This window comes from Oryzias melastigma, linkage group LG10 (assembly GCF_002922805.2).
Source record: "Oryzias melastigma strain HK-1 linkage group LG10, ASM292280v2, whole genome shotgun sequence".
NCBI classification, from domain to species: domain Eukaryota; kingdom Metazoa; phylum Chordata; class Actinopteri; order Beloniformes; family Adrianichthyidae; genus Oryzias; species Oryzias melastigma.
The window spans coordinates 4,318,049-4,345,782 of record NC_050521.1 but is presented as its reverse complement, the minus strand read 5'-3'; the positions used below and the strand labels follow the sequence as shown (position 1 = coordinate 4,345,782).

Sequence of the window (27,734 nt, the reverse complement as noted above, 5' to 3'; positions counted from 1 at the left end):
ACACACACACACACACCTCCATCCATTGTTGGGATGGATCAGAATTGGTGAGATTTGATAAAAGCAAAAGTCTTTTTTATCTTTTAATTAAACCTGGAAGTGAGAAATAGGAAAAAAAATAAAAGACAAGGCTTAATTTTTACTTTATGTTTCTCTATATTTGGTGAAATATTCTGTCATTTTAATCCTCAGGTGTTTTCTTCAATAATATTTATGTTTTATTAATATGTTTTCCAACAATCCAGGATTATTGAATTTTTGTAACTTTTAAATGCATCTCTTAACTCAGATGATCACTTTTGTCTTCTTTATTTTAAAGTTTAGTGGAAAAACACATTTAAAAGAAAGCGGTCTCATTTGAAAACATGATGCTTAAGATTGAGCCGTTTTCTAGAAAAACTACGAGTTTGAAACTTTTGATCTTTTGTTCTCTTCTACTGTGAATGAACTTTGTGATGGAGTAAAATCTGCTTCTTCTTACAGGTGGAGGAGCTGGACAGGATGGTGACAGAGAAGACAGGCTTTAAAAAGTGAGCTTTTTATTCAATCTCTGGGGTAATGAATGAAATTCACTTTTAAAGAAAACTCTTCCTCCTCGTTCAGAGCATACCTGGTGACTGGACAGACCAACAGTTGAAAGGTGGATGTCCACCGTCTGTCCAATCTGACCAGTTTAGGAGCTTCTGTGCTCCAGGTAAGCAGCAGGTAATGTCTCCATCTAGTGGTGTTAGACAGTAATGCACTCATCTTAGCTCTCCCTCAAAGATCTGCAGATATCAGTCTGCTGGCCAACCGGCAGGAGATGGAGGAGCCTTTTGAAATGGAGCAGATAGGTGTGTTTGCACATTTCTGTCACAGTTGGAGTTTTGGATTTAGTTTTTCTTGAACAGACTTTTCTCTGACAGGTTCCAGTCCTACGCCCTACAAGAGGAACCCCTGGCAGGCAGAGGCTGCTGCAGCTTGGCCCGACACCTGGTGGCGCTGATGGTGACCCGCTGCAGACGGTCTTGGTGTAGTGGCTCAAGAGGACGCTGGACCACAGCGCCAACAGGTTTCTGACGTTTCAACAACAAACGGTTTTTAGTTGTTAAAAAAAATAGATGTTTTTATGTTGACTCACTAGCAACTCAATGACAAACACAAGAAACACTTTGAATTACATGATGTTTTTTATCCACTTAAATAAAAAATATTCTTATTTTGGTTCTTCCTTTTTGTGTTTTCTTCTAGAAATACTAATACGTGGCCTTACATGCAGCACCGAGGCATGTCTACTCTCTAACAGTCCGATTTTAGACCGCAAGAAACTTTTTCTGCTCTGCTGCTTTCATGCTTCTGAGGCGGTGTACGCATAGAGGAGCGTGATTCAACGAGGAAGAGGACAGTTCTGCCCCAGTCCAAATAAGCAAATACCCATGTGTGCAGTATTCACACGGGGTCAGTAAAGGGTCAGTATGTGCACCTCTCTAACAACCAGAGTGCGGCGTCAGGATACAACAGCATCACCTGTGCATCATAACTGCATGTGACTTATATCACCTGTACATATACTTCATAATACACTTACCATTTGCATGACAATCATGCATTTAGTTTTCCTGACATCTCATGATGTCATTTCCTTCACCTTACTTCCCCACCTGTTGTGTGTTGGTTACGACTCACAACATACCTGTAGAAAAGATGAGCATAGGCATTTTTGCTCTTACTGGGTGGTCTACAATCTTCACATTTTGTCCTGGGGTGTCCTGCATAGATTCACCCATACTTGCCCAAAGACAGCCGGCATCCACCCCTGGAGCAGCTGAAGTGATGTGGGCGGCTCGAGTGAAAATGTGCTCTGTTGTTTGGAGGGTAAATGATGACACAGTCAAAGAAACCTCAACCTGTCTGTGATATCATGTTTTTATTTTGCATTGCTGTTATGATCTGTAATATGTTTTTACTTTGAGTGATTTGTTGGTGCTTCAGGGCCACCGTAGATTGGTCTTTTCTGCCTTTGTATTAATTGTTTTGTTTCTTTTGTCTTTGTAAAGCAGGAGTAAACAGTAAATACGAGACTTTTCTGGGAGGAGGAAGCAATAACTGGACTTACATACATGTTAAATAAAAAAGGGAAGTTCCCACATCTACTTATTAACAATCGGAGAACAACTGTGTTTATTTTTCCATAACAGAAAACTCACAGTTTGAAAGTTAAAAGTTAATTTTAATGTTTAGTGGTAGAATGTATTTTCATTAGACTAAAAGACAGTATTTTTATTTGAATGTTGTACTTTAAGTGACAAAGTATTGACCTTTTGACCTCCCCTGATGCTCGGAATACACTTAGACCACTACAATCACTGCATTTACAGAAGGGTTCCTGCGGAGGGCGTGTGAGGGGTGCAGCCTTTGTTTTCTATCCTTTGTTACATATTGTTGATCACATGAGTTTTTATTTATTTGTTCTGTCTAAATATGACTGGAACACAACAGTTTTCTTTTAACAAAAGCGTCATAAATGACTATTTTTGCCTTCAGATGATTATTTATCCTGCTGTAAGCGCACATCTGACTCCGCCCGCACAGCCCCTCCCACCCCGGAAGTGACGTCACCAGCGCCAGAGCCGAACAGCAACAGCGGAGGTGTTGTTCATGGCCAACTAGGAAGTTTTCCTGATTTTACTGAAGTTTCCTCCTCAGCCTTCACGATGTCGGGACGAACCTGCGCGGGGCTCACCGCGGCGCTCGCGCTCGCCGTCGTGCTCGTCACCGTGGGAGAATGTCAGACAACCGCGCCGACACCAGCCCGTAAGTCCCCGGTCGGAAACGGCGGGCTTCGTTTCTGTTGGCTCGGTGTTTTTGTTCATGCCTGATGCTGGATCTTTGTGAACTCACGGCGCTGTTTTCGAAGTACGTCAGAGCTGGGGCCCCTCCCCCCTGACCCGCCGTGAACTTGTGGTGACTTGAGTATCTCTCTGCTGGAAGTTCCGTGTTTTTACTCCGTCCTCCATGTTGTTCTTTTTCAGCCTGCTCCACCTACAGAAGCTGCGACAGCTGCGTCCCGCATGCCAAGGTAAGCGCAGGTGCTCCTACACCCGCTTTTCCCAGCATGCTCCTCTGCCGGTGGCCCCGAACACACCCCTCCGGTTCAGACCCCCCCTTCAATCATCCTTATATCGCTGGACAGGGCTTAATGAGGCTCAATGAGGCCACTGGTATAAAGGTCATTCAGATAGCTCAAAGATAAGAAGGTTTTAGGGTCTAATTTATATGGAAGTGTTTGAGACTCATAATTCAAAATAAAAGTCAATACAGGAAATGCTTTTTCATTTTCACAATAGATAGATAGGTATCTTTATTTGTCATTGTCTCAGGTCCAATGGAATTAAAAAGTGTCTCCTGGTCAGTGCAACATTCATGCTTCAAATCAACCCAACTCAACAATGTATGTAAATGCATCAACCGTTGAGAGCAGCATGTCGTTTGCCGGTAACGCTAACTATTGCAGAGGAGGAGCGAGCACTGACGTCATGGTGGTCCGCCCCTTGGAACTGCTAAACCAACAGATTTATGAGACACTTCTTTACATGGCAAGATTTGGAAACAAAAACGCAGTCCTCATTGGCTTTGTCACATTAATTATGCCACAAAATGAGCGGTGATGAAGAAGAAAAAGAAGAAGCCATTTGGAGAATTGCTTCTTCATTTTATTTAAGAGACAAGTAATGCAGTTACATTGTGAAAAAGAAAAGGCATTTCTGGTTATGCATTTTAATATCTAAGCGTTCAAAGTGTCATAACTTTCTCATCACTTATCCACTCCAGGAAAGCGAGGAATCATTTTAAATCTAATAAAAATAACTACAACAATCAAATCTCAAATTTGGTATTAAATCATTAGTCATTGCTATATTATCAAATAATAATATATAAACGGGCTCCTGTTTGCTTGTAGACATCGGTTGCTGTTCTGACCTGCAGACTCCAGGCTATGTGTTTCATTTTGTTTTAATGTAAGTTTTGATGAGGAGGGCGTCAGCTGGAGTCTGAATCAGAAAGACGCTCGATGAGCACAGACACGCTGAAGGAGCAGAAGTACTGTTACATGCACCAACAGAGATGGGGTTGGGTCTCACAAGTATTTCATCTGGAGGGAGAAGTTATAGAAATCCTAGTTTGACTTTGCTAGGAGTAGATATTACTGGAGTATGGAAACCACTGGGCTAGCAGGCAGTAGTCCTCCTGATTACTCCATAATGCTCATGTTTGTATTGATCTTCTCCACACGTCCTCATCAAAGAGTTCAGATGGGACCACAGCATTCAGGTCGGTGTTGTGTTCTTTGTGTCTGCAGTGTCTGTGGTGCCTCACTACCAACAACTGCAGCGACTACCCTGTCAGCTGGTTGCTGCCGCCGCCTTCGCTCTGCCCGCTGGCCGAGGCTCGCTGGGGCGTGTGCTGGTGTGAGTAGGTCACTGTGGATTCTCAGGAACATCTCGACTTCTAAAACAGGACGTGGATGCTGTGCTCAACCACCGAAGATTCATCCGTTCTGTGACATGTTCCACATGGTGTAGACCAGGGGCCCGTTTCAAGAAGCAGGTTTTGTTGGAACTCTGAGTTCGTGAACTCCAAATTCAGTAAAACTCTGAGTTTTCGGTTCCAGAAAGAGGGATAACTCAAACCCGGGAAAGTGGGCGAAACCAAGCCCGTTCCAAGAAGCGGGTTAAGCTGAACTCAGAATCAATCACTATGGTAACTGAGTCTGTGAACGAAACCTGGTCGGTAGCAGGTTTTCTTCAGGAAACTTAGAGTTCTCTGTGGTCTCCGCCCCTTTTTAAAGTGAAGGATGGTCAAATATGAGTTCCTCATGAACATTTAGAGAACATTCACATTAGAGACGTCATGTTTTCACCACTCAGAAACCAAAATGACATGTTCATTCATAGAGGATCATGTAGAGAGGAGGCTGATTAATCCAGAGGAAATGTTATTTACGTCGGTAGAGGATTTGGAGGACACGAGTCGACTGACTGCAGTTTCCCAATTCATTTTTATTTCAGCGATATTATAAATAGTGAGTTTTTCCTGGGACTCGCTATTAAAAAATACAGTCTTCTTTTCCTTATTTTGATCCCTTAACAAAAGGAACAATTGAATGTCACACACTGGGAAATCATCTAAACTCATCTACCGTCCGTCACTTGCGTCACACATTAGCTCGGTCGCCAGCAACGCTGCCTCCCACCACGGAGATTGCCAGTTCGATTCCAGGTTGCGGAATTTATTTTTACGCTTAAAAGAATTCGGCGAATATTTTTTAAGTCTTGAGAATTAAAATTAAATAAATGCTTTTTTGACATATGCAGCTACAGTTTCTTTTTTAGCGTGCAGTGATATCCGTGTGTGTAGGGGGGGGGGGGTTACCAAAACTGGTCATTCATGCGATTACAGAGATTACTGATTAAATTGGTAACAGATCAAAAACCATTCCTTACTCAACAAGAGACAAAATAACCTTCCTGACATTATTTATTCATTATTAGAAATGATTCAAATAACTGCAGATATGTTCTCTCTGTTCTACCGCTGCAGCTGTGTTGCTTTTCTTGATGAAAATGTTCTCCTATAGTCGCATATGCTTGAAGGAACTTATCAATTTCCGCCACCGGAAGTACTAAACTCAGATGTTTTTCCCCGTTGCCATGGTGAATCATGCTGTCTTTGCTCCATTGATCAGGGCTTTTAATGGTCGCGACGCTCACACCTGATTCTGGTTCTGACAACTTCAAGTTGATTGAATCAAACATTTTCAGCTGTTCTGGAACCGAAAACCCTGAGTTTGGGAATTTTGAGTCCAGTGACTCTAAGTTCAGGTTCGAACTCTAAATTTGTTGAACCTGCTTCTTGAAACGGGCCCCAGGGGTGACAAACTCAATCGCACAAGGGGCCAAAATCCAAAACACACTTTAGGTCACGGGCCGAACAGGGTAAACATTTAGTGAACACTAAAACTACATTTTTCAAACTTTAAAACTGTCATTTTTAATGCAGAATGAACCATGACCCTAACCTGAGCCTTGTCCTCATCTGGTACCACGTCCAGAACCAGTACTGATCCAGGTCCGGGACTGGGTTAAGGCCAGGGTTAGGATCATAGAGTTTAATATCACTAGAGATGACACGCAGGCTTTTTACAACTGTCCAAGATACATAGAGAGCGACGCCATATTGGAATGGTATAAAACAAAGAGACTTGGTTTAGCAGAACCAGTAAAATGACCATAAAATGATTCATTTTGGTCTGATTTTAAAAAGGAAAAAACTGATCATCAGAAAAATAATTCCCAGGTCATGGTAAAAATGTCTTTGTACAAAGTGCAACAAAGGAACGACATTTCAAAAGTTATTATATAGGAAACACAACACTTACCTGATGCATGGTTGTTATTCTATTCAAATCAACGCACTGGGATCAATTCACCTGGTGGGAATTTATCAGTGAAAAGTCTCATTCTTGTTTTTTTTTCCAGATCTGTTTGTATTATTGTAACACAGCTGTAAACAGACATGTATACATTCCAATATGGTGTCCAACTTTGCGTACGTAACAAGCTAGCATGTCATCTCTAGTGATAGATCTGTATCTAGTGATATGTCCCAGCACCAGTTTGCAGCTTGGAGGTTGGGGAGCCTTGATTTAACCCTTTTACACAAAAAAAAGGATAAATTGGGTACACCCAAAAACGAACACTTTGGACGTGGAGGGGTCTGGAACTATGTGTCAATGTGTGACGAGGTGGGAATGAGAACGTGTCGGTTACCAGGGCAACATAACATCGGGCCATTAATAACAAAAATATCAAGTGATCTGGAGGGCCAGAAATAATCACCCAGTGGGCCGGGGCCGGCCCCCGGGCCATGACTTTAACACATGTGCTGTAGATGATCAGAAGCTCAGAGAAATGTCAGCTGCAGTGATGAACGCATGCAAACAAACACACATGCTGGTGTGGCAGACGTTTTGTGCCAAATAAATGAATCTGTGTTAATAATCTACAGATGATGCAAACACTGGTGACAGATCAGTCCTCTGTTCTCTCCAGCCACCTGCTGCTGAATCATTTAGGTCACATTTACAGCACAGGAGTCCACAGAGGACAAAGGTCTCCGATAAGAGTGGATTTACAGATATCTGTGTCGGATCACTTCTGCTTTTTCATTCTGAACCATGTTTCTTTCCAAATCTTTAAAGTTTCTAATGTTCTGATGTTTGGCTGAATGAAGTCCGTCTGATCTGCGTCAGGTCTCCCTCTGCTCCAATGAAAACAGTCTTGGATTCAGTTTTTCATGTTTGCAAAGAGCAAGAACTAGAGAAGCTGTTTAGAATCCCAGCTCAGGTTTGAATTTAACAAATCCAGCAAGCTTCAATGCTGACAAGAAATCAAGGAAGGATTGTTCCAACCAAACCACTCTGGCTGAATCAAATACTCACCAGCAGGATTCTTTGCAGTGGTTGAAGTTTTTTATGGTTTGTAGCTGACAGATTATTTTAGGCCTTTCAGGCGTGTTCAAATAATCCCACCAGATTACAGGTTTAAAATCATTTCATGCAAAACGTTTTATTTTCACACAAACCGCTGCAGTCTCTGCTGCTCAGCCAACTCCACAAGAGTTGAAAAGAGTCCAGGCTCATTTGGTCTCAGTTTCATTTCTGAGTAAACCATGCAGTTCTGCAGAGTGATCAGTAGGTGGCGCCTCATCGTTTCTCTAAGGTTGTGTTTTTCTCCTGTGTCTGTCAGTGAACTTCGAGGCCCTGATCATCACGCTGGGTGTGCTGGGTGGATTCCTTTTGATCAGCATCACGGTCTGCTGCTGCTACTGCTGCTGCTGCAGGAGGACGCGCTCGTCAAGGTCAGCTCAGTCACTGACAACCACAAAGAGACCTGAAAGGCCTCGTTTGATTCCTTCAAACACCGGCAACAATGAGCAGGAAACTATTCATCTGTCGGTCCACCTCTTCTGCTTATCCTGGGCTCAGGGGGGTGGGAGGAGTCTATGGACAGGTGCCCTGACCTCCCTCTTCTGTTCTGTCTGAGGAACCCAGAGCTCCTCCAGGCCTGCAGATCCGCACAGTTCCTCCAGAAGAGGACAGAAAAAAGACCCCAAATACTTCATCTCCTGCAGTCAGGGCAGGAGCTCTCCATCTTCCTGGGGAGGGCAACCCCCCTTCTTTCATTTAACTGTCTTGTTGAGCGAAAACTAAACAACACATGCTGACCACAGATGTTGCTCCAAAAAGCAGGAGTGTCTCAATTTGGGGTCCAAACTTTTGACCAGTGCTGTTTGGTTTAAATCTAATCAAAATATCTCTGCATTTCAAATTTAAGAGACATGCAGAAAAAATCTCACTTTAAGAAGCTCAATATAAAGTTTATTTTGAAACACACTTTTAATCACTCCATCCATCTCCTCCGGGTCATCATGGACCGGGTCGTGGGGGCAACAGTCTAAGCACAGATACAGACTTCCCTCTCCCGGCCACGCCCTCCAGCTCCTCTGGGGGACCACGAGGTGTTCCCGGGTCAGCCGAGAGACGTAGTCTCAATCTGAATAAGCTTCCTTACTGAGTTCACTGTTTTCTAGAGCTGTATGACTCTACAATAGACCCTTTTCACGTGACGGCACACAAAACGTTGAGTGTGAAGACTGATTTCTAGTTTTATATTATGTCTATAGTTTAGAACAGCAAAGCTGACAGCTGAGCGCTGTTTAAAGCAATTTTACCTAAATAATGAAAGGTAACCTAACCAACTGTAACAGAAATGTGTACAATATTTATGTTCTAAATGTTCTACCTGGTTGTATTTGGTTTTCCCTCTCAGATCAAATGTCAGTATTCCTCCTGCAGAATGATCCACAGCTGCTTCCCCAAAATCCTCTGGATGATATTAAACCAGTCGTGGATTATTTCTCGGTCATAGTTAGATGAAGGTTACAGGAACTTCACTGAATGCTGCTGGTTTGATTATGAATTCAGATTTTCTTCTTCTAATTGATGCTAACGCTAACGCTAGCTTTCCATGATGGGGATGAGACGTAGATCTGCAGAAGATCTTTTCTGTCCAGTTAAAGTTGATTATATTTCTGTGTTCACAGAATCACTAAAAACAGACTAAAGTCAGATCATTTCAACGACAAGAAAGAAAAACTAATAACTGTTGTGTTATTTTCTGATGTAGCTCCTCTTTGCTGTTGATCATAACCGTGTCTGATCCTGCAGGATAATAAAAGTAAACAAGGATCAAAATCATTTGAAACTGTCAAAAAAATATTCCTATAAAAAGCATTCCTATTTTACAATTATCCCTTAAAATACCCTGAAAAACCAAGAAATACCTCTGATTACAACAATTAAATTTATCTTCGAGTGCAGTTAAAACACGTGGCCAACATGCAGAAATCTGCATCTTATCTGCTCCTATTAAATGTGGCCAACAAGAATTTTCAGGTTTTGTGCTGATCGCACTAAAAACACGTGTGAATAACATCAAGCAAAACAGAACCCGTTAGAATAATATCTGCTCAATGAAAGGTCAATATTTTCAATAGAACCTCAAATATTGGAGGATTATTCAAATTTGTATTTAGACTTGTGAACGATCTAAGACAGGAAATGAAAATGGAGTTCAGCAGGACATTCATAATATAAATAGTTTACATTTTTCTGTTGAAATTGGTAAGGTTATCTTTTATTATAAATGTAATATTGTGTTAAACAGCGTTCAGCTGTCAGCTTTGCTGTTGTAAAGCTGTTAACCAGAAGCAACTATTCACATTTTCGGTCCTTTCCCCATTCTGTCTGACGTCACCGTGAAAAGGGTCTATTCCAAAATTGAGTGCACTAGAAATTACCCAGAAGTCTTTGCGAAAAACTAGCATTAATGCTCACCACATTAGCGAATATAGACCACAATGCAAAATGTATTTTTTTTAATAAGCCATCCACATTTTCATCATCAAAACACAGTGGAGTCAGAAATAGACATCTTGAAAAGTTGGTGTTGATTCGATTTTTACTTCAGTAAATCGGTGACGTCATATCCAGTGTTTAGAAAATCAAAATAAAAGTAGTGAGCAGGATGTCCAAATTGCTTTAATAGTGCAGGTCACTAGATTGTTTTTAGAAGTTTGGCAGTAGGTTGGGAATTCAGACATAGCCGTGGTCTGTCCGGCGTGTCCTGGGTCTTCCCTGTGGGATATGTCTGGAGAACCAGGTATCCGGACCAGACGCCTATTCTACCTTCAGATCTTATATAAACAAAAGATTTGATTAGGTTTAAACCCTTTAACACCAGAGCTCCACTGTTTATGTTCTTGATTTACTGTATTTTTTTATTGTTAACACGATCACAGTAATTCCAGCAGATTCTGAAGAAGAACAGCGACTTAAGAACTGAAGAACTGAAAAGTTCCAGTACGATAAAGATTTTGTGTCTAAGCGTCACTGGCGACACCTCAGGTGGTTTCACTCATACATTTGATAGTATGTGAACTGGATCAGATTAATATAAATATATTCAAAACATACAGTAGGTTATATATTTCTAAACAAATGTGTAAACTGTGTAAACTCAAAATTGAAGGATCAAAAGAATTGAAAAAAATCTGAATCTAATCAATGCAGGCTCTGGTGAATTGAATCATTTCTGGAAACTGGAAAAGCTCCATTGTTAGTGTGAATGCGTTTTGCTGAAAGTAGTTGCTGAAGATGCTGAAACTTTTTGCTGAGAATGGTGACGCAATTCACTTTAACTGCTGAAAGGATTTGAAAAAGCTGTTTGTAAAATGTTAAATTTGCTAAAATACTGGAAATTTTGTTAAAGACTTAAGAAAGAGCGCTGAAGTTAAGGTAAATTTCTGAAAAATTTGTAAATTTGTAGTGCTTAAAAATCCTCAATTCATGCCAATTTTGGAAACGTATTTAGTGTGTTAATTAAATATGAGCTTAACTCCAAATGATCCTGAAAAACCGTAGTAGAGGCCAAGGTAGCCTAAAGAAGTTAGTATAGACTACTACCTAAAATTCCTCAATAAACCAAATTAGTCAAAATGTTGCTAAAATATTTGCTAAACTCCAAATTAGCCTTTAAAAAACTCAGAAGATGCTAAATTACCCAAATGAGCTACCGTAATGCTGATATAACAGTTCAGTGTCATTTCTTTATTACTATAGACATAGTTCATGAATATATTTAAAGGTTTGTTGATAATCTACTTAAATTTGAGTAATTTGAAGACTTTTTCATTCATTTCCTATGGGGCAAATTTTGCTTAATATTTCAAAAACTGTAAAGTTTATAAATACCAAAAATACAAGCAGTAATGTCCTTATCGAGATGAGCGTTTTGATACCAATATTCACACTATTACCATACCAGCCCTAGAAAAGGGCTCTCATTTCAAAGTCTACAGCGCCCCCTGTTGAATGTGCTGTGTGCTGCAGAGACCTGAATGCAGGTCAGTTTAAGGAATCAAACCATCCTGCTCACAATAGAGGTGTGCACAGCGCACACCTGAGGCTCTGGGGTAATTCTTTCTTAAGAAAAAATCTGTGGATTTCTCCTCGATTGTCACTTAACTGAGAATTTTACCAATGAAATCTCCATCTTTGTTTCCTTTCAACTAGTACTAATGTGTTTTTGTGATGAAAGTTTGACAGAAGCCTCATCATTTATTGGAATGACAGAATACTCTGCAGTCAGACATGCAAAATGAAGATGCATAAAATACAGAATTGTCTCCTGAGAAACTGCTTCTGTCTGTGCGTGCACTTGTCTGGTCTCATCCACGAGTCGCTTCATCTGGAGTCCTCCACTCACGTCTGCTTTCATCCTCAGGTCTGACAGAGACGAGGAGAGATTGGCCAGGAGGAGGGAGGAGATCAGACAGCGCTCTGAAGAACGGTGAGAGCTTCAGCAAACAGGCTGGATCTGTCAGGACGAGCCTCTCCTGACAGATCCAGGAAGCAGTCGGTCCTCCTTCAGGCGTCGTCCTCCTCAGGGCACGCAGCATCAAACTTCCCAGGCTGCAGGTTCTGGCTGATGTCTGGTGTGAATGCTGTGATTCAGGTTTCAGCTGCTTGTGTTTTGCTCCCTCTGATGTCTTCAGAAGCTTTCCTAGACCAATAGTGGAAAAAAGTCAAGTCTTTGTGCTGTCTAAGACTCTCGGCAAACTCATTCAGAGCTTTGACACGTCAGTCTCTTAAGCTCCACTCAGCTTTACAGTCTTAAACTCTTTAAGGAAATGATGCAGAACGACGTTTGCATGCTTTAAGTATTAGTTAATCTTTTACCAGTTTAGTTATTTCTTTAGTCATTGCCGTTAGATTTCTAAAGCCAATGATGACTGAGATTTATTTAAAACATTAAAGAGTTTGATCAGTTGTGACATCTGCAGCTCTTTTTCTGATGGTCAGTTTTCTTCAGCTACCTTTGATTAGACTCTGAACCTGGTAACTTCTGTAGATGGCATCAAACACAACTCATGGAGATCATTGCGGAGTAAATAAAGAAATGCTTCTCTATCCTCCATTCCAACACCGCAGCTTGACTGCTGCTGGTTGTGAGAGCAGGTGTGCTGATAAAGTTGGAACAGTCAGCAGACCTACAAGCTACAGCAGGAGTGACAGCAGGATAAACATTTACTGAACACTCTAAAACTGCATTTTTAAAACTTTAAAAACTTTTTTAACATAATTATGAACTAGATATATAGCATTACCTGTGATAATGCTAGTGTGAATGCTGTAAGCTGCATTTGGCTGCTGAAGATGCTGAAACTGATATCTGAAAACACTGAAGTTGATATCTGATAGCCAACTAAAATGTTAAATGCCAAATTAGATTTTAAAAAAAAACTACAAAAAAAATGTAGGCTAGCATATAGCTAAATATTAGCTAAACTCCGAAACAGCCTAAAAAACAAAAAAAAAACTTGAACTGACTTGTACTGACCTGAACTGGCTTGTACTGACTTGTGCTGACCTTTACTGACTTGAACTGATCTGTACTGACTTGTGCTATCTTGTACTGACTCGTGCTGACCTGTACTGGCTTGTGCTGACTTGTACCGACTCGTGCTGACCTGTACTGACTTGTATTGAACGGGAGGCTGACACTTCCCTTCTGTATTTATTGGTTTTGCTCATTGTTTTAATCCAAAGTGTAGATATTTTCAAAGTGTTTCCAAAAACGTTGATACATAAACCTTTTTACCAACCAACAAATCAGCTGCAAAAAAATGCAGTTTGAATCCAATCCCCAGATGTAATCTGTTCAGTGGAGTTCCTATGACAACAACAAAGAAAAACTCTTGGATTTCCTTTAACCTCACAGTATTACAGTTCTGAATCCACTTTCAGATCTATGAAACCAAAACCATTGGAGGAGAGGAGTTCTGCTGTCCAGTGGCCATAACTTTTCTGTTTTGTTTGTTTTTCCTGACAGGAAAGTGGAGAGGAAGACTCGGCACGACGAGATTCGCAGGAAGTACGGTACGTGTGACCGCCTCCGTCTTTTGCCGTCAGTCATCCTCTGGAGATGCAGGTGTTTCTCTGGTTCCAGAACCGCAGTCTGATCTGCTCACACGAGGACGCTGTCAACGGGTGTGCTCAGGTGGTTCTGAGTTTGGGAGGAAATGATTCTGTGGGTCTGTTGTCAGTCCACTTCCAGCTCAGCTTCCATCCACTCTGGATCTCACATGTCCATGGTTGGTTTAAAGATGAGCTTCGTTAGTTTAGAACGAGGCAAATATAAAATTATGGTTGTCATCTTAACCACGTTAATCACCATTAATAATGACAGACATTGTAGTGTTATTTTATTAACATCATTTTTGCGTCGGATGTTTACTTCTGTGTTCTGCACTCCTGCATTTTATCATTTAAGACAAATATGAATATTTAATTAATTATTAGTCCTGTTATATTTTTGAGTTTTTTTATTTTTTTTGTTGTTTGTTTAACAAAAGCAGACTTCTTAATATGCGGTGGATCACGTTGACATGGTAACTGCTTCGGCGCGTAGGAACTGTGTTCTGCTCTAGTTCCTGTTTCAGAAGTGATCGTCATGATTTAAAAGTACAAAACAAGCATCATTTTTGAGGGAATGTTCACCTCTTAGTGATTGTTTTTGTCCAGATAATGAAGCAAAAGATTATAAAAAAAAGTCTAAAAAGTTCAATTCCTCCGCTATGTTTCATTTTTCCTTCTTAGATTCTCTCTATTTCTCCTCTTCTTTATCTCAGTCTTTAAACTGATGAAATTCACCCAAACAGGCTGAAAGAAACTTTAAAATCACTCGTGTCTTTTCTTCTGTCTTTCTGTTGTGGTAAACTGTGGAAGAAAATTAAAAATTTGAATTGTGGTATTAATAAGTAGTTTCTGTTCAATATTTTTTGAATTACGTAGAAGTGCTCAAGATTAGAAAAAGAACAACCCCTTTGGTGGTGTCAAAGTAAAGTTTGGAAGTCTTTTATAATCATGATAGAAAAGCCACCTTTTTACGCCTCAGTGTCACAAAGTTAAATAAAATTCCTCTAAATAAGGCTTTTCACATTAATTATTAGGTTAAAAAAATGCAATTTAAATTGATTAATAAGATTAATTAACTATAGGTCACGATTAATTAACCACACAAAAAAATTAATCGTATGACAAGACTATATAAAATACCCGAATATTTAATGTTAGTCCTTGGATCATACGGTTGACTTTAAAACAGTTCTTCTGTCAAGATAATTGTTACAACTTTAATTCATTTTCCTTCAATATTTATTTGTAAGAAATGTGAAAATTGCAGGTCTTTGACTAAAAATGGGATTTTTCATAACTAACAAACCATCGAGGGACCAGCAGCTTGATGATGGGATACACGCTCTCCAACAGGGGTGTCAAGATCGCACAGGGGGCCGAAATCCAAAACACACCGTAGGTCGCGCGGCGAACAGGATAAACATTTATTGAACACTCTAAAACGTAATTGTTACAACTTTAAAACTAGAGCTGTCAGGCGATAAAAATTTTGAATCGCGATTAATCGCATTGTCCAGAGTTAACTTGCGATTAATCACAAATTTGGCCTTTTTTTAAGGAAAAAAATGTGTGCTTCGTGGAATTTAGCAGTTCTACATTAATTATGAAAATAAGAATGGCAAAATTAATAGTTTTCATCAGAACTACTTTATTTTGTAACATTGTATTGAGATAAACTTTCTTAACAATTCCAAAAAGTTGCTATAAAACCAGAGGAGACGTTTCCTTTCAAGCCGTTGCTCCTCGTCTTTGGAACGACCTCTTGTTGTCAGTATGTCAGATAAACTCTGTTGAGTGTTTTAAAGTCAGGTCAGGACGTTTATATTCAAAAGAGCTTTTAGGTCATTTATGTATGTTTTTTATTGTTTTTACCTTTCTTTCTGTCTTTTATGTTATTTTATCAGCAATATGTGTATGACTGGCTGTAATTTTATGGTCTTCTTTGTGAAGCACTTTGTGATTTTATCTGTGAAAGGTGCTATAGAAAGAAACATTTACTTTACTTACTTAGAGTCCTTCCTGAACCTCCTCCTCCCTCCATCCTCTGAAATGCTGCCTTCAAGGACGTCTGTAAAAGTTGCCGCTGTGGCTGCAGCTGTCCAACAGAACCCTCCAAACCACTCCTTCTCTGGGGAGACCAGTCCGGCCCCCCTGAGAACATGAAAGCGTGCTCTCTCCGCACAGAGTGGTTCCTCTGTGATTGACCCTCTCTTGCTTCTTGTTTGCAGGGCTGATTGGTGACGCTGACCACCCCTACAGCAAGTTCGAGAACGAGTGAAGCCACCGCAGCGGCTCACCCCCACGGCCCCACCCCCACCTTTAGACGTCTTCTATTTCATCCACACACCAATGACAGGAACCGTGCAGGCAGCAGAGGACACGAAAGGTTCCAGAAGAACCCGTGGAAGATGGAGCAGATGGAAGAACGTGTCATTTTTACTTATTGCATCATTCATAACAATGAAACTTGTTTTTAATTATTCTTCTGTCATTTTTAATCACAAAATCTCTTTTTCCATTTCCTGCTCTTATTGATCTTTATACACTGTTGCTTTCTGGATGATATTGTAGCAGTGATGTGTTCAAGCACACAAATAAAGAGTAAAGAAACGACTGAAATTCATTTCAGACAGACTTTGGTGTGGAGCTGCAGAGCTGTGAGAGTCAGATCCAAACATTGTTCTGCTCTCATGTAGAAGCAAACAAAGGCTTTGAAAAGTCTGTCTGTGTTTGTTTCTTCTGCTCATGACTCATTTGTTTTCATGTGGCTGTGTGGTCAAACTCTTTGGTTTGTTTTCAGTGAAATGGGCTTTAAAACCAGGGGTCCCCAAACTACGGCCAGCGGGCCGGATCCAGCCCTGCTCCACATTTGGCCCGCCCCCTAAACATTAGCGGAGACGCACAATTTTTTATTTTTTTTCCCCTCAGTCTGGCCGATCGAGACTCGCATAGAACGGGTCTTTTCATCCCACCCTTCTGCAGTCTGAACTGTGACCGGAGAGGAGAGAATATTTATGGGTTTAATTGTGAGAAGGTTTAGTTGGCATTCACTCCTGCTCCTTTCTGAACGTTTTTCAGCGTGTAAAAACTCAATCACACTTTCAGTGATTTCAGTAATCTTGGTATCAAAACGTCCATCTTGTTCAGGAGATTACTGCTTATATTTTTGGTATTTATAGTTTTTAAAATATTGAGTAAAAAATTCCCCATAGGAAATGAATGAGAAATTCTTCAAATTTCAGAATTTTAAGTAGATTATCAAACAAGCCTTTATATATATTCATGAGCTATGTTTTAACCTTTTATAGTAACTTAAAAGAAATGGGACTTTACCTAATATTTTAGCAACATGCTAACGGTTTTGGCTACTTTGTAATCTACTGGGGTGTTTATAGCAGACCCCCCAGGATTTCGCAGCAGATTTTTATGATTTTTGCAGCCTTAAACGCCTGATGATGCGGCAGCTTTTGTGAAAAGATGCAACAAAAGTTGCAAAGTTTTTTTAATATATATATGTTTCTGGGCGGCCGTGGTGCAGTGGTAGGGCGGTCGACTCCTGATCAGAAGTGAGCGGGTTCGACTCCGCCTTGCCCGCCCATGTGTCAAAGTGTCCTTGGGCAAGACACTGAACCCCGAATTGCCTCTGGTGGGAGGTTGGCGCCAGTGTTCTGCAGCGGAGCCACCACCGGTGTGTGAATGTGTGCGTGAATGGGTGAATGGGTTTGTGACTGTGAAGCGCTTTGGGCCCTTGAAGGAGGGTAGAAAGCGCTATACAAGTATACGCCATTTACCATTTTTTATAAGCACATAAAAAATATGAATTATAAAATTCACATTCTCACATTCCAACTCTTTTTTTGTGACAGATGCACAGCAGCATCATCACCATATGCAATGTTGTTGTGCTGTCATTTAACTTGACTAGAACTGTGAAACACAAAATTAACTTTGTTCCTTCCTGCTCACAATAACCCAATTTGTGTATGTGTGTATTGATTTAAACACTTTAGAATAAAATGACATTTTGCAGGGAAAAATAATAACCTTAAAAAAAATCCAGCATAATCAGTTATGCCTCAGATCTTCATGTTCTCCTTGGAATCGCCTTCTTTATCTATTTCAAAAGCATCACTGGTGAGTCCATGGTTGTGGTAGAGGAAGACCAAGGCTTTGAGGAGCTGATCTGGTTTCTTCTGTCAGTAATGATCTGCTCTGTTTTGGAGAAGGTTCTCTCGGGTGTCTATAGTTTTGTTGTGGAGGAGGTTCAACATGGATTTATTTTCTTGCAGACTCTGAATTCTTCCTTTGTATTATCCCTTTCCAGTTTTTCTCTCGTGCTCTTGTGATGCAGCTATGCGCAGCACGAGATTGCTCTGCACGCGCTTAGCGCACCCTCCATCGCATGCACACCCAGCGCAACCCTGTACCCACCACATGCGCGCCCGCAATCCCACTCAGCGCACTCCCACCCACTGTTAACGTGATCAATGTAATTCCAGTAGATTGTGAAGGAGAAAAGCGACTCGATAAATTGCTGTTCTTCAGAATCTACTGGAATTACCGTGTTAATGGTTGAAAAGTTACCGTATGTTAAAGATTCTGTGTTTAAGCATCATGGATGATACCTCAGGTATTTATTCAGCACTGTAATAGGAAACTAATGTAGCCACGAGGGGGCCCAAGCCAGGCTCTCATTGTGCCGGTCCCAAGCCCGGATAAATACAGAGGGTTGTGTCAGGAAGGGCATCCGACGTAAAATCTTGCCAAATCAAATATGCGAATCAGACCTACGAAATCCATACCGGATCGGTCGAGGCCCGGGTTAACAACGACCGCCATCGGTGCTGTTCACCGACAGGGTGCCGGTGGAAATTGGACTACTGTTGGTGGAAGAAGGAGAGGAGGAAGGCGGGTTCGTAGGGAGAGAGAGAAGAGGAAAGTCACTAGTGTTGGACTGAGAGTTGGGACTTTGAATGTTGGAACTATGACAGGAAAGGGTAGAGAGTTAGTGGACATGATGCAGAGGAGAAAGGTAGACATACTGTGTGTCCAGGAGACCAGGTGGAAAGGTAGCAAGGCTAGAAGTTTAGGAGCAGGGTTCAAGTTGTTCTATCATGGTGGAGATGGGAAGAGAAATGGAGTAGGAGTTATCCTAAAGGAGGAGTTTGTTAGGAGTGTTGTGGAGGTAAAAAGAGTGTCAGATAGAGTGATGAGTCTGAAGATAGAAATGGAGGGTGTCATGTTCAATGTTGTTAGTGGGTATGCCCCACAGGTAGGATGTGAGCTGGAAGAGAAGGAGAAGTTCTGGTTGGATCTTGATGAAGTGATGATGAGCATCCCTGGAAATGAGAGAGTTGTCATTGGTGCAGATTTCAATGGTCATGTTGGTGCAGGAAACCGAGGTGATGAGGAGGTGATGGGCAGGTTTGGTATCCAGGAGAGGAATGTAGAAGGACAGATGGTGGTTGATTTTGCAAAAAAGATGGAAATGGCGATAGTGAATACATTCTTTGAGAAGAGACAGGAACATAGAGTGACCTATAAGAGCGGAGGTAGAAGCACACAGATAGACTACATCTTGTGTAGACGGTGTAATCTGAAGGAGATCAGTGACTGTAAAGTAGTGGTTGGTGAGAGTGTTTCCAGACAGCACAGGATGGTGGTGTGTAGAATGACTCTGGTGGTGAAGAAGATGAAGAAAGAGAGGGCAAAGGCAGAGAAGAGGACAAACTGGTGGAAGCTGAAAAAAGAAGATTGTTGCATGACTTTTAAGGAACAGTTGAAACAGGCTCTGGGTGGTCAGGAGGTACTCCCAGATGACTGGATAACTACAGCTAATGTGATCAGGGAGACAGGTAGGAGTGTACTTGGTGTGTCATCAGGAAAGAGAGTTGATAAGGAGACTTGGTGGTGGAATGAGGAGGTGCAGGAGTGTATACGGAGTAAGAGACTAGCTAAGAAGAAGTGGGACACTGAGAGGACTGAGGAGAGTAGACAGGAGTACAGGGAGATGCAGCGTAAGGTGAAAGTAGAGGTGTCAAAGGCCAAACAAAGAGCTTATGATGACTTGTATGCTAGGTTGGGTAGTAAGGAGGGAGAGACTGACCTGTACAGACTAGCAAGGCAGAGAGATCGAGATGGGAAGGACATGCAGCAGGTTAGGGTGATCAAGGATAGGAATGGTAATGTGGTGACAGGTGTCAGTGGTGTAATGGAAAGATGGAAAGAATACTTTGAAGAGTTGATGAATGAAGAGAATGAGAGAGAACAAAGAGTAGAAGAGGTGACGGTTGTGGAGCAGGAAGTAAGAAAGATTAGTAAAGGTGAAGTGAGAGGGGCTTTGAAGAGGATGAAGAGTGGAAAGGCTCTTGGTCCTGATGATATACCTGTGGAGGTATGGAAGTGTCTAGGAGAGATGGCAGTGGAGTTTTTGACCGGGTTGTTCAACAGGATCTTAGGTGGTGAGAAGATGCCTGAGGAATGGAGGAGAAGTGTGATGGTGCCCATTTTTAAGAATAAGGGAGATGTGCAGAGTTGTGGTAACTACAGAGGAATAAAGCTGATGAGCCATACAATGAAGGTGTGGGAAAGAGTAGTGGAAGCCAGACTAAGAGCAGAAGTGAACATTTGTGAGCAGCAGTATGGTTTCATGCCAAGAAAGAGCACTACAGATGCAACATTTGCTTTGAGGATGTTGATAGAGAAGTACAGAGAAGGTCAGAGAGAGCTCCACTGTGTCTTTGTAGATCTGGAGAAAGCTTATGACAGAGTGCCCAGAGAGGAACTATGGTATTGTATGAGGAAGTCTGGAGTGACAGAGAAGTATGTCCGAGCAGTGCAGGACATGTATGAGGGCTGTAAGACAGTGGTGAGGTGTGCTGTAGGGGTGACAGAGGAGTTCAAGGTGGAGGTGGGATTACATCAGGGATCAGCTCTGAGCCCCTTCCTGTTTGCAATGGTGATGGACAGACTGACGGATGAGGTTAGACAGGAATCACCATGGACTATGATGTTTGCAGATGATATTGTGATTTGTAGTGAGAGCAGGGAACAGGTGGAGGTGGAGTTAGAGAGGTGGAGGTTTGCCCTGGAAAGGAGAGGAATGAAGGTTAGCCGCAGTAAGACAGAGTACATGTGTGTGAATGAGAGGAACCAGAGTGGAAGAGTGAGGTTACAGGGAGAAGAGATAAAGAAGGTGGAGGAGTTTAAGTATTTAGGGTCAACAGTACAGAGTAATGGAGAGTGTGGAAAAGAAGTGAAGAGGAGAGTGCAAGCAGGTTGGAATGGGTGGAGAAAAGTGTCAGGTGTGATGTGTGACAGAAGAGTTTCAGCACAAATGAAAGGAAAGGTGTACAAGACTGTGGTGAGACCAGCCATGTTGTTTGGACTAGAAACAGTGGGACTGAAGAAAAGACAGGAAGCAGAGCTGGAGGTAGCAGAGATGAAGATGCTGAGGTTCTCTTTGGGAGTGACCAGGATGGATAGGATCAGGAATGAATACATCAGAGGGACAGCACATGTTAGAGGTTTTGGAGATAAAGTCAGAGAGGCCAGACTGAGATGGTTTGGACATGTTCAGAGGAGAGACAGTGAATATATTGGTAGAAGGATGCTGAGTCTAGAGCTGCCAGGAAAGAGGTCTAGAGGAAGACCAAAGAGGAGGTTTATGGATGCAGTGAATGAAGACATGAAGGTGGCTGGTGTTAGAGTGGAGGATGCTGAAGACAGGCTTAGATGGAGGAAACTGATTTGCTGTGGCGACCCCTGAAGGGAAAAGCCGAAAGAAAAGAAGAAGAAGAAGAAGACTGTAATAGGAAACTATTCATTTTTAATCATGGGTTTGATGTTTATTGTGCATAGAAGTTGGTAAACTAGAAAGGATTCAAATATTCAGATTTTTCACAGTGAAGAAGTTCACTAGTTTTATCAGTTAATTCAAAATGTTTTTTTGTTTTTCTTTTATTCAGAATTGAAACAAACGTGTGTCTCATCAAAGGTTGTTTAATGGCTGTCTTCAGATCTGCATTGTTGGTTCTGGACTCTCATCATCTTCATGGCAGCAGTTCATCTGTTTTCTATCAGGTTCAGGTCAGATGGATGGTCCATCAACCACAGTAACACTACGGTCACAGAAGCAGCTTTGGTTCCGTTATCCGTGTGTTCAAGTCCTGCTGGGAAATAAAATCCTCAGTCAGCAGAGGGCAGCAGAGTTCCTGGTAGGTTTCTGCTCTGACTGTAGATTCAGAAAACTTTCTGCAGTGCAGCTGAAGGTTTGAGGAACTGCTGTAGGGTTAGATCCCTTACAGGACCACCATGCTCCTCAGAGACTGGACAGCACACTGCTGTTCTTCACTTCCTGCTCACGCAGAGGAAGAACGTGTTCCAAATTTGAAGTGTGGAAAACCTAAAAGCTGCAAACAGATCTTTAAACTAACAGTTTCATCCAGCAGCTGGATTATCAGTGATTCTGTCAAATTCCTCCTCAGGTTGACCATGACATCATTCTTCCTCTTTTGAAGGATTTAGGAATTTAGCATTTCTAACGTCCACACGGAAGTTTGGAATATTTGATTTAACACTCTCAGCTATTTTGTGAGAACTGAGAAGGTGACGTTCAGACCCCAGACTTCCTCCTCCCAGCTGTGTGCTCCATCACCTCCTTCCTGTCAGAAAAATAGGAATAGTCACCAGAGCTCACAGCAAAGCAGACAAATGAAGATTGTTTGTCGTAGTATGTAATGAACATTTCTAAACATGGTTTTTCCCACCATTGATTCACAGAAACCATTTATTTGGTTCTATTTGTGAAAAACACATGCAGTATGTTCAACTATGGACCTGTCAGGTTAGCTTCATGTTATCACAAATCTCTTAAAGTTAATAAGATAAATAGATAGAGATAGATAGGTATCTTTATTTGTCATTGTCTCAGGTACAATGAAATTAAAAAGTGTCTCCTGGTCAGTGCAACATTCATAATTCGAATCAACCTAATAATGAGGCAACAACTGTGTCTGCGTATCTCTCAGTGCTGATCCACTATTGATTCCAGAACCAGAAAAATGACAAAATCTCTTTGCTATTTACGTAAAAAAGAAAAACAGCTGTGTCATTGTTCCAACCAACTGCAAGGAGGAGATGGGGATTGATATAAAATGACAGAAATTATTCACTTGCATCTGTTTCAAATTAATATTACAACAGGTTCTCATGGTTGCATGCACCTGTTTTCACAATTTCCAGTAGGGAAATAAAAGATATTAGATACTTATGGAAAAACTGATCGGGCAGTGAGGGTTAAGAGCAGTATTATTTAGGGATGTAAAAATAGATATGTATTGAAAATTGATCGAGCAACCGAAGTATTTGAAAACCACAGATATGAAAATGATTATGTTGGTTATTAGGTATAAAATCAATCAAGAAGTTAATAATTGATTTCCGGCAAACTGCACTTTCTCTTTTTGTTTATTTTTATACCATCAATGCTGGGCGTTATGCTGGGCTATGCTGGGGCTGGATCACGCTTAAACCTCCAGAACATTTAAAACGTCCCCCGGTGCGCTTGCTGTTCGGAACGTCGGGGGTCCGCAGCTCTCGGGACGCGGCGCCGGACGCGAGCCGGTACCACCAGACGTGGTACTGGACGCGAACCGGAGCCGGGTTAGAGTGCAGGAGCTCTCCAGGTCCTAGCGCCGGCCGGTTCTAGCTCACAGCTCGGTGTTTGGAGACTCGCCCGTGATCTAGTGAGAGCAGCCGGTGAGTTGGAGGGCGGGACGCCCGCGCGCGGTATGGAAAGGCACGTATGAGAAAGTCCGCGATTAATGCGTCAAAAAAATTGTCGGCGTCAAGCACACGTCAGATTAATGCGTTTTTAACGCGACAAATCTGACAGCCCTAATATATATATATATATATATATATATATATATATATATATATATATATATACATACATATATATACATATATATAAACAGTTATGCACTGCCAATGTATCAGATACTCTGCAGGAATAATAAGATGGTTAAAGGAAGAGATACAGACCACGGATGTTAAGACTCCTCACCATACATGGAGGGTTCCATCCCAAATCCAGCACCCTGAGATTGTATACTAGCTGCAAGGAAGGAGGCCGAAGATTAGTGAGCGTGGAAGCCACTATCCAGGAGGAAACATCCAAGATGCATGAATATGTCAAGCTCAAGACTCCAACTGACAGCGAGTTCAGTGAATGTCTCAGGCAATGGAAAGCAGAGGATGTGATGCTGGAGGACAGAGCATCATGGGAGGACAAGCCCCTGCATGGATGTACCACCGGAGAATAACTGAAGTGGCTGATATCAAGAAGTCCTACCAATGGCTAGAGAGGGCTGGCCTGCAGGACAGCACAGAAGCTCTGATCCAGGCAGCACAGGAACAAGCCCTGAACACCAGAGAGATAGAGGCTCAGATCTACCACACCAGACAAGACCCAAGGTGTAGGCTGTGCAAAGAGGAAACAATCCAGCACATACCTGCAGGGTGAAAGATGCTGGCTGGGAAAGCATACATGGAGGAACACAACCACGTAGCTGGAATAATATACAGAAACATGTGTACAGAATATGGACTGGAAACCCCAAAGTCAAAATGAGAAACACCTCAGAAAGTGGCAGAGAATGAGAGAGCAAAGATCCTGTGGGACTTCAGATACAGACGGACAGGATGTTAATGAAGAACCAACCAGACATTGTAGTGGTGGGTAAAGAACAGAGGAAAGCCGTTGTGGTGGATGTGGCAGTACCAAGTGATGGTAACATCAAGAAGAAGGAACATGAGAAACTGGAGAAATACCAGGGACTCAGAGAGGAACTGGAGAAAGCTTGGAAGGTGAAAGTGACAGTGGTGCCCGTGGTAATTGGAGCACTCGGGGCTGTGACCTCCAAACTGGAGGGTGGCTACAGCAGATCCTGGAAAGACCTCAGACATCTCAGTCCAGAAAAGAACAGGAACAGCTGAGATACTGCAGGACCATCAAGCTCCCAGACCTCTGGTAGAGGACCCGAGCTAAGAGGAGAAAACACCTCCAGAGGGGAGAGGGGTGTTTTATATATATATATATATATATTATATATATATATATATATCTGATCTGCAATACTCATTTATAATTTATATTAATGATTTTTCTTATGAAGAATTATCTGCATATATTTTCTTGATGTGTTTTTTTAATTCTTTCTCTATTTTTTTCTTTTTTGTTCTTTGACATTTTTTTCATTCTGATGCATATGCTATGATAAATACAGAAATAGTGGTACATACTTACATAGTCATGTGATCTATTGCTACTTAATGATTTTAATGTCCTGTAGCTGTGTTGATTCAGTCTAAATATCTGATAAAAAGTTTTGAACTGGATAATGATAGTTTATGTAAAGGAAATGGTCAGGTTGAACCGGGAGGGATTATATAAATTCACTTCCCCCCACTCTCTTTTAAGCAATCTATCATTTGATGCCTTGCTATCCCGTGTCTGGCGTATCTTCGTACGGATGTAAACCTTTGTTGATTATATTTCACATGATTAGAGTTGTTCTTGATTGCTTGAAAACAAAACATTTCAAATCGAAACATCAAATCAATGTACATGTAACATGCGCGTGTACATGGAAGTGTGTAACGTGGATGTAACATTTGCATTGAATGTGAGCATGTAACGTGTGCACATGTGCAGAGCTCAGGCTGCAGCGGACCTTCATTCAGATGTCTGATGACTACAAAGATACATCAGTGTGTCCTCCTCCTCACGGTCCATGAACGCATCCCGGCTCTGAAACACATTGGTGGGCGGGGCGTGGTTAATAATCGACAGGTCTCAGCACCAATCAAAGTTTCCAACTGTCCAACCAGGGCCGAGAGGGCGGAGTCTGGGGCCGACACCGGAGAGAGGGAGGATCCCCGAAATGACATCCAGACTGCAGTGTAGCTGCGAAGGAGGACCGGGAGACAAAAAGAAGTGAGAGCCGGAGCCCCCCGAGCCCCCCGAGCCCGCAGGAGCCCGCAGGAGCCCGCCACGGCCAGATCCCCGCTCCAATCCGGACCTCCCCGTCCTCCTCGCTGCGCGTCCATGGAGACGCGTCGGGATCTGTAGGAAGATCTGCAGGCTGTGGAGCGGCGCACGCTCCGCTCTTCCACCGGCGCGCAGCCGCGGAGCTGAAGGCGGAACGTCCGCGGCTCCTTCCCCGCTTCAGGCTCACTCACAGGGGGATGTGCGACCTGATGCCGGCCTCTCAGCCCGCCCAGAAGATCGGAAAAATGAAAAAGTTGAGGAGAACTTTGTCTGAGAGTTTCCGGAGCATCGGTGAGTACCGAGACCTCCCCGGCTCTTTGTGCGTGCATGCTGAAGGCGCGTGCGCTCAAGCTCTGGTTCTGGAGAGCAGACCGGGAGCTTTGAGGGGAAACCCACAACAGACAAATGAAAAAGTTCAGACATGTTGGAATTATTTTCCTAATCTGCCATTTCCCTTCAAACGTTCAAAGTTCTTGTCCATACAATAATCGGAATAAAGAAAAGGAGATAATCGGATCTTCTCTCCTCAGCATCCGTCCTGCTCTCCTCACGCTCCAGCTTATATTTAATAGTTTTCATTTTCACGAACTTTGATGCTTTTCCTTTGACCTGATCTTTCAAGAAACAGATTCCTGTTGGAGGATTTAAATCAGCGCTCTCAAACTGGCGGCCCGCGGGCCATTTGCGGACCCCAAGATGATATTTTGTGGCCCCCGCCTTAATATGAAAGTTTGATGTCTAAGCAGCGGTCCCCAAACCTTTTCTTGTGAGGGCCACAGAATATGTGTATCATTTGTTCATTCATTTTTCAACTTAAAATCAGAACATTATAAAAAAACGAACCGTTTTTTTATAATGTTACGATTTTAAGTTGGAAAATGAATGAACAAATGATACACGGATTCCACATAACTGTTTTCTTCTCTGATGGGGGGCCAGGGTCGGTTTGTAGGCTAACAGAAAAAGTGTAACAATCACAGCCTAAACATTTATGGTTTACCAGAAAGCCACCCATAGCCGCATTTTAAATAATTCATTTCTGTAATCTTCACAGAAAAAATAATACGAAAATATTTTAAAAATGAAACCAATCAATCCTCTCCTGTCATAGTTCAGACTGCTGAAGGGTGGAATGAAAAGTCGTAATCGGTCAGATTGAGAATTTTTTTTATTGTTATAGTGTTTGAGTTTGCCAAATGTGGACAAGGGCCAGATCCGGCCCACGGGCCGTAGTTTGGGGACCCCTGTACTGAGCCATTTCTTTGTGTTTTCTTTACGTTTAAAACTTTGCATTCGCTATTGTCGTTTAATCTAAGAAAAGTCCTCAGCAACAGTTGCTAGCGTCGTTAGCTCCTGTTGTTTCACAGGACACACATTGTGGCCCCAAAATAAATGGAGTTTGAAAACCCTGCTTTGAATAATGGCTGAAGTGTTCAATCGCTGAAAAGGCCACCATCCGGGTGTGTGCAGCAGACTGGCGACCTGCTCAGGGTGAACCCCGCCTTGGTCCAGCGGTAAGGGATTCAGCATGTCAGGAAAATGGATGCACAGATGAAGAGATGAAAAAGGTCAAACGTGAAATGATGATGTTTCTGCAGAGCCTCTGTAGAGCAGTGCAGAGAAAATTCCACTTTGAGGTTTAATATCACATTGATGGTGATTTTCAGGGAACACAGAGAACCCACCAGGGAACTGTACAGAGACATCAATCAATGAATCCATGAAAGGAGCAAAAGAGCTGAGGAGGGAAACAAAGAGCAGCAGCTGTCTGTCCATGTAGAAGAGTTTCCCTCCTGTCCTGTCTTCTCTCATGTTCTCTCATTTACTGTAACTTTTCAACCGTTAACATGATAATTCCAGCAGATTCTCCTTCAGAATTACTGGAATTATCCTGTTAATGGTTGAAAAGTTAAAGATTTTGTGTTTAAGTGTCACCGATGCCGCCTCAGGTGTTAAAGGGTTAACAGAGAAGACACCTCTGACTAGGGGTGTAACGGATCACAAAACTCACAGTTCGGATCGTGTCACGGTTTTAGGGTCACGGTTCGGATCATTTTTCGGATCAGTTGAATGTTAAAAAAAATAAAAATACGACAACAA

At 42.0% G+C, this 27,734-nt stretch overlaps 2 protein-coding genes across 2 annotated transcripts in view; both read left to right on the top strand.

Annotated features, from left to right (window-relative positions):
- The first annotated feature begins 2,563 nt into the window (after positions 1–2,563).
- LOC112138543 (pituitary tumor-transforming gene 1 protein-interacting protein) lies at positions 2,564–16,198 on the top strand. The gene is made up of 7 exons (XM_024261101.2): positions 2,564–2,793; positions 3,012–3,058; positions 4,340–4,448; positions 7,788–7,899; positions 11,886–11,951; positions 13,494–13,540; positions 15,808–16,198. The coding sequence occupies exons 1-7, from the start codon at positions 2,694–2,696 to the stop codon at positions 15,855–15,857; spliced, it is 531 nt and encodes a 176-aa protein (XP_024116869.1). The 5' UTR covers positions 2,564–2,693; the 3' UTR covers positions 15,858–16,198.
- Positions 16,199–24,525: 8,327 nt separating this feature from the next.
- The window catches only part of cdk14 (cyclin-dependent kinase 14), a 172,321-nt gene continuing 169,112 nt past the window's right edge, over positions 24,526–27,734 (top strand). Inside the window, exon 1 of the mRNA XM_024261087.2 lies at positions 24,526–25,925. Coding sequence (XP_024116855.1) covers positions 25,832–25,925 — 94 coding nt within the window. The 5' untranslated portion in view covers positions 24,526–25,831. The remainder of the gene's footprint in view (positions 25,926–27,734) is intronic.